Source organism: Microcaecilia unicolor, chromosome 1 (assembly GCF_901765095.1).
Source record: "Microcaecilia unicolor chromosome 1, aMicUni1.1, whole genome shotgun sequence".
In the NCBI taxonomy this organism is placed as follows: domain Eukaryota; kingdom Metazoa; phylum Chordata; class Amphibia; order Gymnophiona; family Siphonopidae; genus Microcaecilia; species Microcaecilia unicolor.
Window position 1 is genome coordinate 226,958,490 of NC_044031.1, and position 16,804 is coordinate 226,975,293.

General features: G+C 42.5%; 1 protein-coding gene across 4 annotated transcripts in view; it reads left to right on the forward strand.

Annotated features, from left to right (window-relative positions):
• Positions 1 to 16,804, forward strand: part of FHOD3 (formin homology 2 domain containing 3) — a 942,952-nt gene that overhangs the window by 506,954 nt on the left and 419,194 nt on the right. For all 4 annotated transcript variants that reach the window (XM_030204545.1, XM_030204553.1, XM_030204563.1 and 1 more), the window contains exon 5: positions 9,835 to 9,940. In XM_030204545.1, the coding sequence (XP_030060405.1) occupies positions 9,835 to 9,940 (106 nt within the window). The remainder of the gene's footprint in view (positions 1 to 9,834; positions 9,941 to 16,804) is intronic.

The following is a 16,804-nucleotide window of genomic DNA, read 5'->3' on the forward strand; positions in this document are numbered from 1 at the left end:
TGGCCCTTCATGCAAGACAAGCAGAGAATGTTTTTGTTATAGAATTTTTTTCTACTTTCCACAAGCAGCTTCAAAGAGATTGCATACCCCTCCCATCAGGTATCATGGAGATGTTCCTTCATGCTAGATTTCCCATCATCCCTGACAAAATGATAAAGTCATAGCCATTTCCCACTTTTCTGTAATGTTCACAGTTTTAATGTCTCACTAGCTAATGTGATAAATCAGAAAAGAAACCCAAAAGTCTCTGTTTAGAAAAGGCTAATCTATCCCAAACGATGAACTTGCTTCCATATGGGAATAGTTGAAGGGACAGAGACAGCTGGAAAACATGATTTGTTCAAGAGAAGAAATCTCAGCTAATCCTTCTGGTGACCAAAATGGTTTATTTATTAACAATGACTTCCCCTCCGACGGCAGATTTAGAGAAAGGAAGTAGAAATTAAAGAGCAAAGTCAATCCGTGTTGAAAGAAGTGAGCAAACTCCTACAGTGGCTACAAGCATTTTCAAGGACCACACAGACATCTGCGTAGTAGATGTGCGTTGAATCTACAGAAGACATTTATCCTCTTCTTTCACTACTTAAAAAAGCATTTCTGTTCCGTGTTTAAAAATAGGGTACCATATGTTAGATCTGGGATCATTTTGGGCCAACCAGAAGGTATTACCATGCATCAGGGGCGTAGCCACGGGTGGGCCTGGGTGGGCCCAGGCCCACCCACTTTCTCTCCAGGCCCGCCCATCCATGATCCTACATCTTCTCCACCTTCGTGCCAAGTCTCCCGCATCCCGCTTTGGCGGGTCATCTCCCGGTCTCCCGCTGAACTCCACTGCTGCAACTGCTGCCGCCGCTTCTCTCCTGAGCAGCAGCAGGAACAAAAACAGGCGCTTCGCCGACCCACCACTTCAATTCAGCCGGCATAAGAAGAAAAACAAGCGCGGGGCCGCCCACAGCAGCCTTCAGTCATGCGCTGTCGGCTCTGCCTGTCCTCTGCTCCCGGAACGGGAAATTGACGTCAGCGGGGGCAGAGGATGGGAGAGCCGAAAGCGCATGAGTGAAGGCTGCTGCGGCGGCCCCGCGCTTGATTTTCTTCTTGTGTTGACGATGCTGCTCCTGCTTCAGAGGGCCAGAGTGAGAGAGGAAACGTGGCTGGTAGGGGAAGGGTGTCTGAGAGAGCAGAGGGGAGAGAAAAAAAGAAGAGGACGCTGGAGAGTACAGAGAGAGATAGTGAGAGATTGGGAGAGAGGGGACATGGAAAACAGCAGGGGAGAGCCAGAGAGAGAGAAATGGGGAGAGAACATGGAAAAGAGCAGGGGAGAGAAAGAGGGCAGAGCCATGTGGGAGATGGGGAGAGAAGGGACATGGAAAAGAGCAGGGGAGAGCCAGAGAAAAAGGGGACATGGAAAAGAGCAGGGGAGAGCCAGAGAGAGATGGGGAGAGAAAGAGGGGACATGGAAAAGAGCAGGGGAGAGACAGGCTGCTGGGGAGAAGGAAGGGGAACAAGGGGGATACCCTGACTGGTCAGATGGAGAGACAAAGAGGAGAAATGCTGGATGAAAGGAGGGTGAAAGAGGAAAAATGCTAGAAGGAGGGGCAGAAAGAGTGAATATGCTAGATGGAAGAGGGGTACACAGAGAGAGAGATGAGTAGAAAGATGGGGAAGAGAAGGAGGGGACATGGAAAATGGCAGGAGAAAGAGAGAGAAGCTGCTGGAGAGAAACTGGGGGAGACCTTAGCTGGTCAAATGGAGAAATGCTGGATGAAAGGAGGGAGAAAGAGGGAAAATGCTGGAAGAAGGGAGCAGAAAGAGGGAAGACGCTGGATGGAAGGGTAGGAAGAGAAAGAGGAAAGCCACTGGTAGGATGGGGGGGAGAGAGAGGACATGCTGAATGGAAAAGGGTAGAGAGATAACTGTCTAGAAGGAAGGGGAGATAGAGGGAGACGATGGATGGATGGATTGGTAATAGGTGGAAGGATGGAGAGAAAGAGGGATGACACTGGATGGAAGGGTAGGAGAGAAAGAGGGAAGGTGCTGGATGGAAGGTTAGGGAGAGAAAGAGGAGACGCTGGATTCAGAGAGAGGGAGAGACACTGAAAGGCTAGGGAGAGAAAGGGGGGAGAGGATAGAGTTAATGAAAGACTGGAGAATAAGAGGAAGGGGCATGGGGAGAACAAAAGTGAGGAAAAGATGAAAAGGGATAGGTAGATGAAATAAAAAGAGGGAAATTAAAGAATGGATAGTAAGAATTCATTAAATCTGGACAGAGAGTGAGACAGAAAAATAAATTGAAGAAAACAAAGAAAAAGGAGAGAAAAATTACAAATGAACAGGAAACCCTGGCAAGAGAGTTAAGAGAAAACAAAGGAATGCAGAATCTTGACTGGGACCAACACAATTAGAAAAAGTAAATGGCTAGACAACAAAGGTACAGAAAATAATTTTATTTTTAATTTAGGATAAAGTAATATGGTGTTAATAAAGTTTCAGAGACCAATACTTCCTTCCTTAGGTCAGGAGAGGATACCGTAACAGCATTATACTGACCTGAGGCAGGAGGTTTTGGCCTCTGAAAACTCACTGAAAAGGATTAGGCTATTAAATAAATTGTCTGAAATCTGATGCACTGAAAAGCAGCACTTTATCCTGTGTGACAAATGCATCTGAGTGTGACTAAATTTTGCTGGGGGGGGGGGGGGGGGGGGTAGAGAGAAAATTTTGTGCCCACCCACTTTGGGTTCAGGCCCACCCAAAATTGGCAGTCTGGCTACGCCACTGCCATGCATCTGCCAAATTAATGATCTACTTGACACACAAACTTGTGTTCTGGTACAGAACGGAAGATCTTTATCAAAGTTTGAAGGAATGAGTCTACGTCAAAAGGTTCAAGCTCCATAGCTCCCTCATTTGCTTTATGCATCACTGTATCAATCTTGGTAATGAATAAACCAAATGTAATTAGATGTATTATCAGATTTCCATATCTTCCCTTAAGATATGAAGCATGGAAATTGTATTGCCATGCAGCTTTTACCTTTATTTTGAATGTGTTCAGACCTTAAGGCTTCATAAATTTTAATTTTCTATTTATTTTTCTGTTTAGCTCAGGGAGGAGGTAATTTTCAGTTGCCTGGCTAAGCCTAAAGTCCATGGTTACTTTTGTGCTTGTGCACCCTCAAGCTAATTTTCAAAGGGAAAATGGAAGTGTAATTTTCTTGGGAAAATTGGTGCTGTGATATCTGCAGATACAAATGTTCTTGTGGAGGTGGGAGGCAGAAAGAGAATGATATTTTTTTAGCTAGAAAAAGAGAGAATGGATGTTAACTGGTCAGTACAGGAAAGGGGAAGATAATATTGAAACAGTCTCTGAGCTTATGGATGATTGAGGAAGGAAGACAAATAGATGTTATATCCTCAATCATGAGGCTCAACCTGAAGTTTATGAGACAGTTTTTGTTACTTTTTGAAAAACTTGTAAACCACACATTATTCATAAAAAAACTCACTAAAACCAACCTCATAATTTGCATGTCTATTTGGGTCTCCCAGTTACACTAGGAATGAAGGTGAGCAGGCCCATTTTGATCTTCATTCCTGGTGTAAACTGTCAGACCCGAATAGGCATGCAAAGCCAGTTTACAACTAGTCAAGTCCCTCTTTGCACTATTTTTGTATGGTAGAACCCAGTGAACCCTCTGTTGGCTACAATAGACTCTAGGGTTACAGAACACATTGTATTTTTTGGGTCCCAAGGGTGTTGGAGGTGGGGGGAGTCTCCTTTCGAAGGCCGTACACCACTATTCACTTAGTGTGCAATTTTCTCAAGCTGTCCATTCCTTGGTGAGGGGGGTGGTTAAGAAATGAGTCCACAACATGCAGTGATGTATAACTACAACTTAATTGATTAACTTAGTACAGTACCTTTTTGGAAGACACTAGCAGGCTTATTTTCGAAAGAGAAGGGCGCCCATCTTTCGACACAAATCGCAAGATGGGCATCCTTCTCACAGGGTCGCCCAAATCGGCATAATCAAAAGCTGATTTTGGGTGTCCTCAACTGCTTTCCGTCGTAGGGATGACCAAAGTTCACGGGGGCGTGTCAGAAGTGTAGCGAAGGCGGGACTGGGGCGTGCCTAACACATGGGCATCCTCGACCGATAATGGAAAAAAGAAGGGTGTCCCTAACGAGCACTTGGGCGACTTTACTTGGTCCATTTTTTGTTACGACCAAGCCTCAAAAAGGTGCCTGAACTGACCAGATGACCACTGGAAGGAATCGGGGATGATCTTCCCTTACTCCTCCAGTGGTCACCAACCCTCTCCCACCCTAAAAAGAAACTTTTTAAATATTTTTTGCTAGCCACTATGCCAGCCTCAAATATCATACCCAGCTCCATGACAGCAGTATGCAGGTCCCTGGAGCAGTTTTAGTGGGTGCAGTGCACTTCAGGCAGGCGGACCCAGGCCCATTCCCCCCACCTGTTACACTTGTGGTGGTAAAAGTGAGCCCTTCAAAACCTACCACAAACCCACTGTACCCACATGTAGGTGCCTCCCTTCATCCATTAGGGCTATGGTAGTGTTGTGCAGTTATAGGTAGTGGGTTTGGTTTTTTTGGGGGGGGGGGGGCTCAGCACCAAAGGTAAGGGAGCTGTGCACCTGGGAGCAATTTGTGAAGTCCACTGCAGTGCCCCCTAGAGTGCCCAGTTGGTGTCCTGGCATCTCAGGGGGACCAGTGCACTATAAATGCTGGCTCCTCCCACGACCATATGGCTTGGATTTGGTCGTTTCTGAGATGGGCGTCCTCGGTTTCCATTATGGCCGAAAATCGGGGACGAACATCTCTAAGGACGACCATCTCTAAGGTCGACCTAAATTTCACGATTTGGGCATCCCCGACCGTATTATCGAAAGGAAAGATGGACGCCCATTTTGTTTCGATAATACGGGTTTCCCCGCCCCTTCGCCGGGACGTCCTGCGAGGACGTCCTCAGGAAAACATGGACGCCCCTTTCGATTATGCCCCTCCATGAGACCTATTTGTAGTTTCTTCAGTGGTAGTGTAAATACACATCCCCATTTCACCACTGTAGCCCCATTTCCCATTCACTCTGAACACACCTTCTCTTTAGTTTCTTCATAGGACACTCCTATTCAGTAACTTGGAGAACACCCCTCTTCCCAGCCCACAGCTTCATTAGCTCTATATTGGTTCCACCCTTTAAACTGGCTCCAGTCCCATGCTGGGATTCTTTCTTCCTAGGAAAAGCCTCCAGTTTCTCCAGTTCCCCTGGCTCCTTGGTCCAAGCTAACTCCAATGATTCCCCCTTCATGTAGGAGTTCTTCCACTCTGGTCATTGTTCGGGGTAGTCCTTGCTTTCTTTATCCCTTTACCTCTCTGATTCTAAAGGGTACCACCCTACCAGGATCTGTAGCTCTCTTGCCTGTTTAGAACTCACTCTGCTTTTTGGAAGGCAGAATATCTCCTTTCCTGGAGAAGCCCTGCTTTTACTGTTGCCATGACATCTGGTTGATTGGGACTACGTACTGGAGGTCTGGACATTCCACTGCCTCTAAATCAGGAAATATATCAGTAGGACACCTTTATCTGTAAGGGCTGCAAGTGACACCCAAGTCATACTGATACATTTCCTGATTTAGAGGCAGTGGAATGTTGGAGGGGGCCAAACAAGTTAATCTCTAGCCCTGCACCCAAGCTCTCCAGCTGCTGATACTGGATTGGGCAAATTATTGGTGAGACCATGGCCCTTTTGGCCACCCTATTCTGCTGCCACTGTCCTGATTTACAGTTTCACAACACCAACCACATCATACATTAAGGGTTTTGACTTATGCAGGGGTGGGAGTGCCATTGCAGCCATCCCGGGAGGCGGAAGCTGTAACTAGATGGTATTCAACTCCTCTCTACTCTGACTTGGAATGTTCCTGAGGGCAGGGACTCCCTTTAGGAGAAAGGAAGGCAGTGACTTGATGGAGACAAGATCAGCTGAAAATGACAAGTAAGAATCAATGCAGGAAAGAGCCAGCAATTTGGATACCCTCCAGGTCAAACAGATGCCTACTAAAAAGACCGTTTTCAATGTAAATCCTCCAGCAAAGTAATGCTTCAAAGGTTGAAAAGGCAGTTTGGAAAGTGACTGCAGAACCAAATTGAGATCCCAAGGGGGCACAAGCCCTTTGCAAGAGTGTGTGTGTATGTGCTGCTAAAAATCAGTTCTTACGCATGCATTTTGTAACATTCATGCTTAAGTGTCAGCCCCACCCCCTCTATGTTCATTCTCTAGCCCTGGGAATGCCTACATGAATATCACATAAAACTAGGCATAATTTGTTTCCTAATGCCTACTTTTATTAGTGAAATGTCTGTGTCCGTACCATCAGCAATCAGTAGATCATGTAAACTTGGTTTAGTGGTATGGAACAATCTTGTTGGAAAGAAAAATTTCTGAATTTTAACAAAAGTTGCTTGTGAATTATAAAATACAATTTTTGAAATCTTTTAACCACAACATTGGCACTCTCATAAAATTATCCCCAGAATGGAAACGAAAGATACAGAAAAATCGAAGCCTTACATTTTACTTATTTTAAGAAAGCCTAATTGTAGATTTTTTTTTTCCAAAGGCTTGTAAGTAATCACTACAGCATATGCAATCAAGCCCACTTGGGCAATACCACCACCATTGCAAGAAAGATTTTTTCAGTTCCTTTGGAAGACTGAACTTTTTCTTCAGCCAATACTCTGTGTCCCAAATCAGCAACACATTTGACATATACAAGTATCAGCAGTCCGTCGGAGGAAGCAGTGCGTTTTCGTCGTAGCCATTTTTGGAAGAGAAACCAGCTCAGCTGCGGTCTGTTTTATTAACAAGAGGGAAATTTATGAGGCAGGAAATTTTGAGCCATTTGGATAAACTGGAAAATAATTGCTAATAGAGTCCCGCTGAAGCAGATGAAAGTCTTAGCCTGCTTAAAACATTTTTAACACCAGATGCATATACGAGGTATATTCCCTTCTGAAAGCTTTGGAAATTAGATGTGAAACCAGGCAGGGAAAGTATACCTTCCATCCAGTTTTTGCAGTAGAGTTACTAAGTAGCACTTGCAAACAGAAGGGAATGTGAAGGTTTAGCAGAATTTGCCTCTACCACTAGAGTTGTGCTATTTTTGTACCATTTACAAATCCTTGAATTGGAAAAAAAAACTCTGATGGTAGCATCTGAATATTGACCGCAGGTTTTTTTTTTTTTAGTGCCTGTCACAGCATTTAAATATGGTTCATATATTCAGCACCATTATTTGAATAGTGAGTGGCGCTGTATGTACATGGACAGCAATGACCATCACTCACTCTATGGGTAGCGATGATATTCAGCCTTCTTGCTATCCTAAATTTATTGGCATACTTATATTGATAGCAGCTGAGTATTGTGCACTATCGATTTTTTACTCATTCCAAAAGTACAAAGACTAGGGGACACTCAACAAATAGTTAAGCTCTGGTACTCTTTGCCAGAGGATGTGGTAACAGTGGTTAGTGTATCTGGATTTAAAAAAGGTTTGGATAAATTCCTTGAGGAAAAGTCCATAATCTGCTATTGAGACAGACATGGGAAAGCTACCACTTGCCCTGGGATTGATAGCATGAAATGTTGTTACTATTTGGGTTTCTGCCAGGTACTTGTGACCTGGTTTGGCCACTGCTGGAAACAGGATACTGGGCTAGAGGACCATTGGTCTGACCCAGTATGGCTATTCTTATGTTCTTATGTTCTAACACAAGGGAAGGCACATCAAAGTAGGCAACCTTGTTGTGAAGGCCCTGATGGAATTTAGGAACTGTCCTAAATACCCCCAAGGTCGGAAGTGGGGCTTAGCGGGTGTCCCGGAACTTCAGTGCGCTGCCCCTATAAGGGCAGATCTTCGCTGTGCCCTAGAAACCAGCCACCCAGGCGCTGCATCACGTCTGACGAATGCCACTGGACTCTGGAGGCAGATGCACAGGTGGACCGACAAGCCTGACCACCAGTTACGGCCCCCGAACACTGCGGGACCCTCCAGGAGGGAAAAAGGTGCATCAGGTAGGAGTTACGGCAGCGCTATGACAGTTACTTATATACTGTTAGTCATGAGCATTTATGCCAGCCATTGAGCCGGCAAGTGGTTGTGCATAAAGTTAGGTGCATAACTGAGGATTTATACTAGACTTCTACAACAAAAAAGTATATTGTTTCTCAGCTTTTCTAAAGCAGAGTGTGAATCGTGAGACAATTTTTCTCGTACTTTTTGTTGATGTTTCAATCACCTGAGATTTGGCATTCTCCTTTGAAGGGTTGCTATAATTGAACTTGTTCACATTTAGAAGACCCCTGAAGCAGGTGGGTTGGCCGAAACACAGACCATGTCAGGTCTTAGCAATAAACTTCTGATTTGACACCCTTATCTTGGCGGCCCTTTGTACTTTTGTGTTTGGTGAGAATTCTACAACAGTGATTAGAGGATTTATCAGCTTTAAGAGCCTTGAGACCCTCTAATACCTGCCTTTTTGGAAGTTCCTTCTTTTAAGGTGGTCAGGCTTGAGTATCCTGCCTCTATTTTTAAAGTGATAGGTCCCAAGTTGTGGAATGAGCTGCCACTGAACTTACCTACATTGCAGAATGTCAATCAGTTCAAGAAAGAATTAAAAACATTTTTATTTTGACAGATCTTTCATAATTAAGCTGGTTCATTATTATGTTTAACTGGTTTGTCTTGTATGTTATGATGTTGTATTATGATTGTTCTATTGTACACCGCTGAGTAATTTTGGATCATGCAGTTTATTTAATGTTTTAAATAAATAAACATGTGCAATTGCCAATATAGAACTCGCACTTAGGGCCCCTTTTACAAGGCATGCTAGCGTTTCAGCATATGCTAAAAATAAGCGTGTACTAAACACTAGAGACTCCCATATATTCCTATGGGCGTCTCTAGCATTTAGCGCCTCCTTAGTGTGGATCATCCCAGCACCTAACCTTGGGCCCCAAACATTGCATGGTATATTTAGGCAAGCCCTTCCCCCCCCCCCCCCCCCCCCCCCGGATTCTATATTTATTTATTTATTCATAGTAGCATTGTTTGGTTCAATGTGGCTTACAATGTTAGATCGTGGAGGTAGAGAAATACAAATTAAGAGACTAGCTGGGGGAGTAGAGGAAGAAGAGACAGATTGTAGATGGGGGAGTAGTGGATGAAGAGAGAGATTGGTAAGGGAGAGGGGGTGGGTATTTGTTGTGAGGTGAGGTAGAGGGTGATTTGTTCTCATGTCAGGGAAGATTAATTCATCAGGTTCAGGTGCTTGGTTTCCTGTGTTTTATAGTTTATTTATAGAAAAATATATGTTTGTTCAGGCTTGATAAACATCTTTTTACATGACAAATAACAGCAATGTATAAATTGTGTGCACATTTTAATTATCTTAACAAGCTAATTGGCACTCAGTGCATGGCATTAAGTTATGGAACTGTTAAAGTGACTTGCCCAAGATCTACAAAGGGTGTTAGTCAGATTTCAACCTGTTTTCTCTGGTTCTCAGCCCACTGCTCTAACCATTAGGCTACTCCTCTGCGCCATTGTAGGTTGACATGTCAAATATCGGGCAGGAGATAGAAATTCATGAGGGCAATATCACTTTCCAGGTCATTCTTTTTGGTGGTGTTGATTTGTACTGCTACTGTAGCTTTTGATTTATGTTGTAATATATCTGGTTTCCTTGCCTTTGAGAATGATTATTCTCTCTCTTTTTTTGAACTCCCTATCTCTGTTTGGCAGGATGACAAGGATTTGGTCCACGAGTTTGTTGTTGCTGAGGGCTTGACTTGCCTGATTAAAGTGGGAGCTGAGGCCGACCAAAACTACCAGAACTACATTCTGAGAGGTAGGTCATCTCAAGGGTTTTTCCTACTGTGCCAGGAATGAACTGTCATCCCATTTTTCTGAGCGCTCTATTTGACTTTTTTTTACTTCAAGTTTTAAAATCAGCATACAGGATTATAACAGTGAAACATGTTTATATCTCTCATGTCACAACAGAATATTCACTTTTAAGAAATAGCAGTAAATCATTTTTTTCTGAAAGATGTCAATACATCAGAAGAGATAGTAAATTTGTATTATATATATAAGGTTCAAAGAAGGGTGACCAAAGAATTAAGGGGATAGAACTGCTTTCATGTGAGGAAAGACTTAAGAGGGTAGGACTCTTCGGCTTGGAAAAGAGGCGGCTAAGAAAGGATATGATAGAGGTCTAGAAAATCCTGAGTGGAGCGGAACAGGTAAACATAAATTACTCTTTCAAAAAATACAAAGACTAGGGGACACACCATGAAGTTACATGGTAATATTTTAAAAATGAATAGAAGAAAATATTTTTTCACTCAACGAATAGTTAAGCTCTGGAACTCATCACCAGCTAGTGTATCTGGGTTTAAAAATGTTTTGGACAAGTTCCTGGAGGAAAAGTCCATAGTCTGTTATTGAGATAGATATAAAGGAAGCCACTACTTATCCCTGAGATTAGCAGCATGGAATGTTGCTACTATTTGGGATTCTTCCAGGTACTTGTAAGTGATCTGTATTGACCACTGTTGGAAGCAGGATACTGGGCTAGATGGACCATCAGTCTCATCCAGTATGACTATTCTTATATTCTGAACATTCTACCCCATCTGCAAACTGCAATAGTAATATTTACTGTACACTCTTCTGCATGTTGTATCTTTTGTCTCCTGTTTTTCCTCTTCATTTCTCCCTTTATTAGATATTCAGTTCATTTGGGTGCTTTAAAAATGTTAGCACATATACATAAAATGCACAGGGATGAGGGGATTTTGGAAGTAGGAAATACCTTCCCCAGTAGTTCAAGGTGAGTTACATTCAGATACATGTTCCCAGAAGGCTTTTAATCTAAGGTATTGAAATTCCGTGAGTGTTAACCGGGCAAGAGTGTCTCCTATCTGGTTAACTCCTGCTGATCAGTCCCAGCATAATATTCAGCAGCATTTAATCTGATATTACGTCTGATTGCCACAGCCAATATTCAACACCGGTATCCAGATCTGAGCAAGTATTACCACAGAGTATCTGCGGTACACAAATAACTTCTAGCAGTCATCCAGAACCTGTATAAACCTGTATGGCCAGTGCCAGTAGCCGGATGTGACCTGGCACTGAATATTCAGGTCTAAAGCAGCCCACAGTGAGCAGCTGTCATGGTCTTGTTAATGCGTAAGGTGGTGGGCCCCTATGCCATCCTACTACGGGAACAGAGGTGGTCCAGCTTTCAGGAAGCTTCACTTATACCAGTCACAGTTCCCCAAGGGTTGAGCTCCTGGGTTCGGATAAAATGAGAAGGACAACCAGGAGACGGTCAGGCTCAGAGGGGTGAGCAGCCAAAGGAAAAAGGGGCAACTGACCTGGAAGAACAGGCGGCAGAAAGCAGATGGTCAAAGTTCGGTCCAGGACTTGGCAGGCAGCAGGAGAGAACGTTCAGAGCTCCTGTCCGAGTCTTGGTAGGCAACAGGCAGAGAATATTCAGGATCCAATCCAGGTCAATGTCAGGTAAACAGGCCAGGGAGAAAGCAAGACCGTCGCAGCTCTCACGAGGAAGGAGAAATGTAGCTGAAGCCCTGAGAAACCAGAAAGCCTCACAGAAAAAGGAGCACTGGCATCTGATGTCAGTGCTCCACCCAGCTGACATTCCTGGATTCCTAAGCATTCTTCTGCCGGTTCCGGCTCCGCCTTTGCTGCCCACTACCCCCAGCTGTCTCGGAGCCCAGAAGTAAAATTTGTAGGATGCGGAAAGATGCGCCACAGTCCCCTGAGGTTTGGAAGCCCACGCCCCAGCGTGAGGCATGGAAACCTGTGTCCTGATGTGAGGCATGGAGGCTTGTGGTCTGGTGTGAGGTGAGGAGGCCTGCACTCTGGTGAGTGACCATGACAGCAGCATTTTAAAAGCCATTGACCACTGCAACTGAATATTGACCCCTAAGTTCGTACTTGAAGTAGTGGAGCATTAACCCCCAGATTGTATAAATGGCGCACGTACAGAAACCGAAGCATGTTCTATAACAATGCGCATAACTTAGTTAACTAGCTAATCAGCATTGTTATTTGGATGTTAACAAGCAATTATCAGCACTAATTGGCATTGATTGAGATTTACACGCACAACTCGATAAATGTATTATATAACGTGGTGCGCCTAAATTTAAAGTCACATGTCCATTGGCGGGGCTTGGGTATTTTAAAAATCTATGCACATTATTATAGAATACAACCGATTTGCACGTAATTTAGGCCTCAGGATTTACTCCAAGTAAAACATGGCCTAAATGGACGCTACCAAATTTAGTCGCATGGCGAGCCACTCCACATATTGTATACACCATGCGGAAAGTTAAGTCTAGTCTAAAGACATACTTTAGAAAATACATCTAGGCGTAATTCTTTTCCACGCAGATTTTTTTCAGGTGCCATATATAGAATCTAGCCCTAAGTGACTTGTCCAAGATCACAAGTCATCAGAGCTCCCTGGTTCTCAGTCTTATTTTACTTGGAAAAAAGGCCTTCTATAAATTTATGTAACTTCATATTGCATAAATTATACATGTTAAAATATCACATGTACTTTTACATAAAATGCATGTAGGCATTCCTGGGTGGTGTGGAGATGGAGTTACAGTTACAGTGTATGCACATATTTTATTAAATACGCAGATACATATGCACAAATTTACACCTTTTTCAGAGTGGGTGTCAAATTCTGTATGTGGATTTGCACAATATTGGGGCTGGGGCTGGATACCAATTTTATAAAGACACATGGCATGACATTTTAGATAGGGCATCCAAACTGGAATTTAGACATCCAAATTGGGACATCTGAAAGTCTGCTTGTATCTTAGAACAGGATCTGCCAATTCTGTTCTAGAATACATGGTGAAGTAGCATTCATGTGCCAGTGACGTGCAGAGTGAACATCCCTTAAAAAATAGGGGGGGGGGGGGGGTCTGAAATATCCTGTGAGTATAAACATCTCTGTGTCAGTACATGAACATCTATGGTATGAAATGGCAACATAAATGTTCGTGCTGGAAACATATTCATCTATTTCTCCCAACGCTGTCACAGAGCCCAGAATTTACAAGTACCATGAATATTTGTTTACTTATAGTTATTACTTGAAGTGATTATAGCTGTTAATTATTTATCTTGATCTTTATTATAGTCAGAAGATGCATTATTTGGAGGGGTCAGTGATTGATTTACTGGTTCCGAAGAAAAAAAAAATAAAGAGATGGAAAATCACTACTTTAATGAGGATCTTGGCCAGAGATTTTTCTTCCCTAAAATTTCTAAGGACCTTCAAGCAGCTCTTTCAAGTTATTCTTGTTAAAAAAAATTTGCCTTGAGACATACAATAGCACATTAAAGGTGTTGCTCTTAGAAATCCTGTTTACTCTTTGTTCCTACTTGCTTGTATGCCAAGATATTCTGCAGCATGAAAAGGAGCAGGTTGGTCTTACTGGTTCTAGATTTGACCTCTGTTATTGTTTCCATCAGTTGCAACCATGCTACCATTGAAAGGGAACTCACTTCTTCTATGGATTTACTCTTTGCATGACAGAGTTGTTCTTTCTCTTCTGATCCTACTACTACTACTTATCATTTCTGTAGCACTACTAGACATACGCAGCGCTGATCCATTTTAGTCAACTTTGCTTGCCAGCATTCATTTTCAGTTCAAGTTTTTGAGCTATCTCAATCAATCTTTCTTCTCTTGAATGTCCTTTTGATCTCTTTCAAGCTAATGGCACCAGTGCAGTTCAGCTATTTCAATAGTAGGTAGGGTCTATTGACTTCCTCTTCTCTTGTCAAGCTGTGATTTCTTCTTAAACCATTCCACAGGTTAAACACCCGCTTGCGGATTGAGTTACAAATAAAATCTCTCCCTCTCTCTCTCCCTCTCTCTCTCTCTCTCTCTCTCTCTCACACACACACACACACACATATTTATTTTAATTTTTAAACACCTATGTTAATCTATTAATCTTTATGACTAGAGTAAATATGCATAAACTAGCTGGTTTTCTGTCTTAACCTAAAACTCTGTGCTGATATGATGCATATTTCATGTTCACTTAAAATAGCCCCTTTTTTTTATCTGTCCGCAAAGCAGCTGTAGATGTTCTTGGAACTGGAGAACAGCTGACCAAGGCTTGAAACAATAGCTGTACAATTCAAAACATCCTGGGAATAAATGCAAACTCAAACTCCTCTGTAACTTGAAAGGGCAGGGCAGGCACAGAGGAATTTTAGAAACTGATTACAACCAGATCTGCATAATGGACTTTGTTCAACTTAGATCGAGACTCAGAACAATTTATGGCCAAAAGATATCTAGCAAGTTTGACAAAGAAAAATGAATTGCAGGAAAATCCAGTAGAAACTCTTTTTGACCACTTGTGAAACCTGTTGATCAAAAGCAAGCCTAGAGGAAAAGATAACACCCAAGTACCGGAAGGAAGACATTGGAGAAATATTAATATTGAACAGATTGAGTGGGATGGACAGGGGAGATAGTAAATCAGAAATCCAAAAGGCTGTTGTTTTGGAAGGATTTAAAACCCTTTTATGCTGCAGTAACCAATCTGTGAGAGCATGAAGACAACCTTGAAGAGGGTGAGATCTGGAGCCAAAGGAGATACTGGGGAAATTAAGAGAATGTCATCTGCATATATGAAGAATTTGATATTATGTTTTTATGTTTTTGGATGAGAAGTGCCAGGTGACTCAATAAAATGTTAAATAATAAGAGAGAGAGGATATACCCTTGGGTAACACCATAAGATAGTGGATGAAGTAGAAGGGGTAGATATAGTGAAGGTTCTTTCCGAAAGAAATGAAGAAAACCATTGAAGAAGTTTACCCAAAATTCCCAAAGACTGGAGACGTGCCAGGAATAATAAGTGGTCCACTAGGACAAAGGCAGTAGAAAGAACAATGTGACTGACATCATGAGAGGAATGGAGCTTGCTGTTTAGTGCTGTAAGCATGGTTTCGGTACTATGAATTGCTCAAAACCAGGTTTGGTGTGGATGCAAAACATAGTGATAATCTGAGAATTCAAGCAACTGTTCAAAAAATACTTTCTCAATGATCTTGGATAGAATGGGAACGTTAAAAATGGGGCGGTAATGATTTGGAACCGAGGGATCAGCTGTAGAATTTTTCAAGATGGGTTTATCCACTGCTCTCTTCCAAGGAGAGGGCACAGATCCAGTAGATAGACTTAGGTTGACAAGCTATAATATTAAAGGGAGAAGACCGTGTCTGGAAATTTTAATCCAAGAAGATGGGAAAAGATCTGAAAGAGAAGTAGTCTTGTGCATAGAAGAGATGATGATAGAAAATTGAGTCATTGAGGGGATAGTAAAGATGACCATAAGGTACATAAAACTGGATTAACATCAGTCAATGAGTTCACAGTAGAAACTGGGGTCCCTACTGAAAGATGAGAAAGAGAAAAAGAGGCCTGAAGTGATGCAACCTTATCAGAGAAAAAAAGAGGCTAGTAAGTTAGCGACAGAAAGAGAAGAGGTAACTTGGGATCCATTATTAATGAGACTAGAAAAAAAACTGAAAATAGAGAGTTCTAGGGGTTTATTGAATTCATAAGTAATTTGGAAACATAAGAGTTTTTAGCCAGCTTAACCTGGGCCAAATAAAAGTGGGAAGCTGCTCTATAAATTCTCAAATAATCAGGAAAATGCAGTTTGTGCCAGTTACATTCAGTCCTACAGGTTTGACATTATAAAAGAGACAATTGGTTGCGATAACAGAGATTATGTGGGCGTTGTCAAATATGTGATATAGACTGAGAGGAAATCATAAAAAGTGTAGAGAGCACTGAGTTCCAGCGGCCATACCATATCAGGTAAAAACATAAAAGAGATGAAAAAGTAGACTGATCTCGAAAACAAAAATGGGGGGAGGGGGGGTGCTGGGATTCAGCATTAGGAGCAGAGATTTTAGAGACCTGAGATACCTTACATGTTAACTGTGCACTGAGAAGAACATGGTCGGTTCAAGAAAAAGCTGTAGTGGACAAATGAGAAATAGCAAGAAAAGAGAGTTCTTGTATGAGAATCAGACCTAAAATATGTTCCGCTTGATGCGTAGGGAAATCCACCAGTAGGACAAGATTAGCATCTCCCAAAAAAGAAAGAAAGCCCATTGACTATGGGTGAGCCAGGGAGTCAACATGGGTGTTGAAATCACCTACGATTACGAGATCATTATAACGTGCAGAAGCATCTGCCAAAGTTCGAAGCAAAGCATTCCAAGCTTGTTGAGAATGTGAAGGGGGAAAGTAACAGCTTAGGATAGTAAGTAGGATAGTAAAAGGGTGCTGTAACACAGAGACCCAGAATTTCTGGGTATGTAAACTCATCAGAGGAAATTTCAGTGACCGAATCAAGAGCAGGGAGGCAGATGGCCAAGACACCACCCCATTTTGATCAGCAGGCAAAGTAAAAAGCTGTAAAACTAGGAGGAATACATTGAAATAGGTAAGTCTCCTCACCGTCCTTAAGCTAGGTTTCTGTGAGACAGAAGATATCAATTAGGTTTACGGAACAAAGATCAGAAATTTGATAGCTCGATAATTTAATAAACTAGCTGAAGAACCAAGGAAGTGGAAAAAGGAGTAGAAGTGCATCCAGGTAGTGAAGCCCAAGGA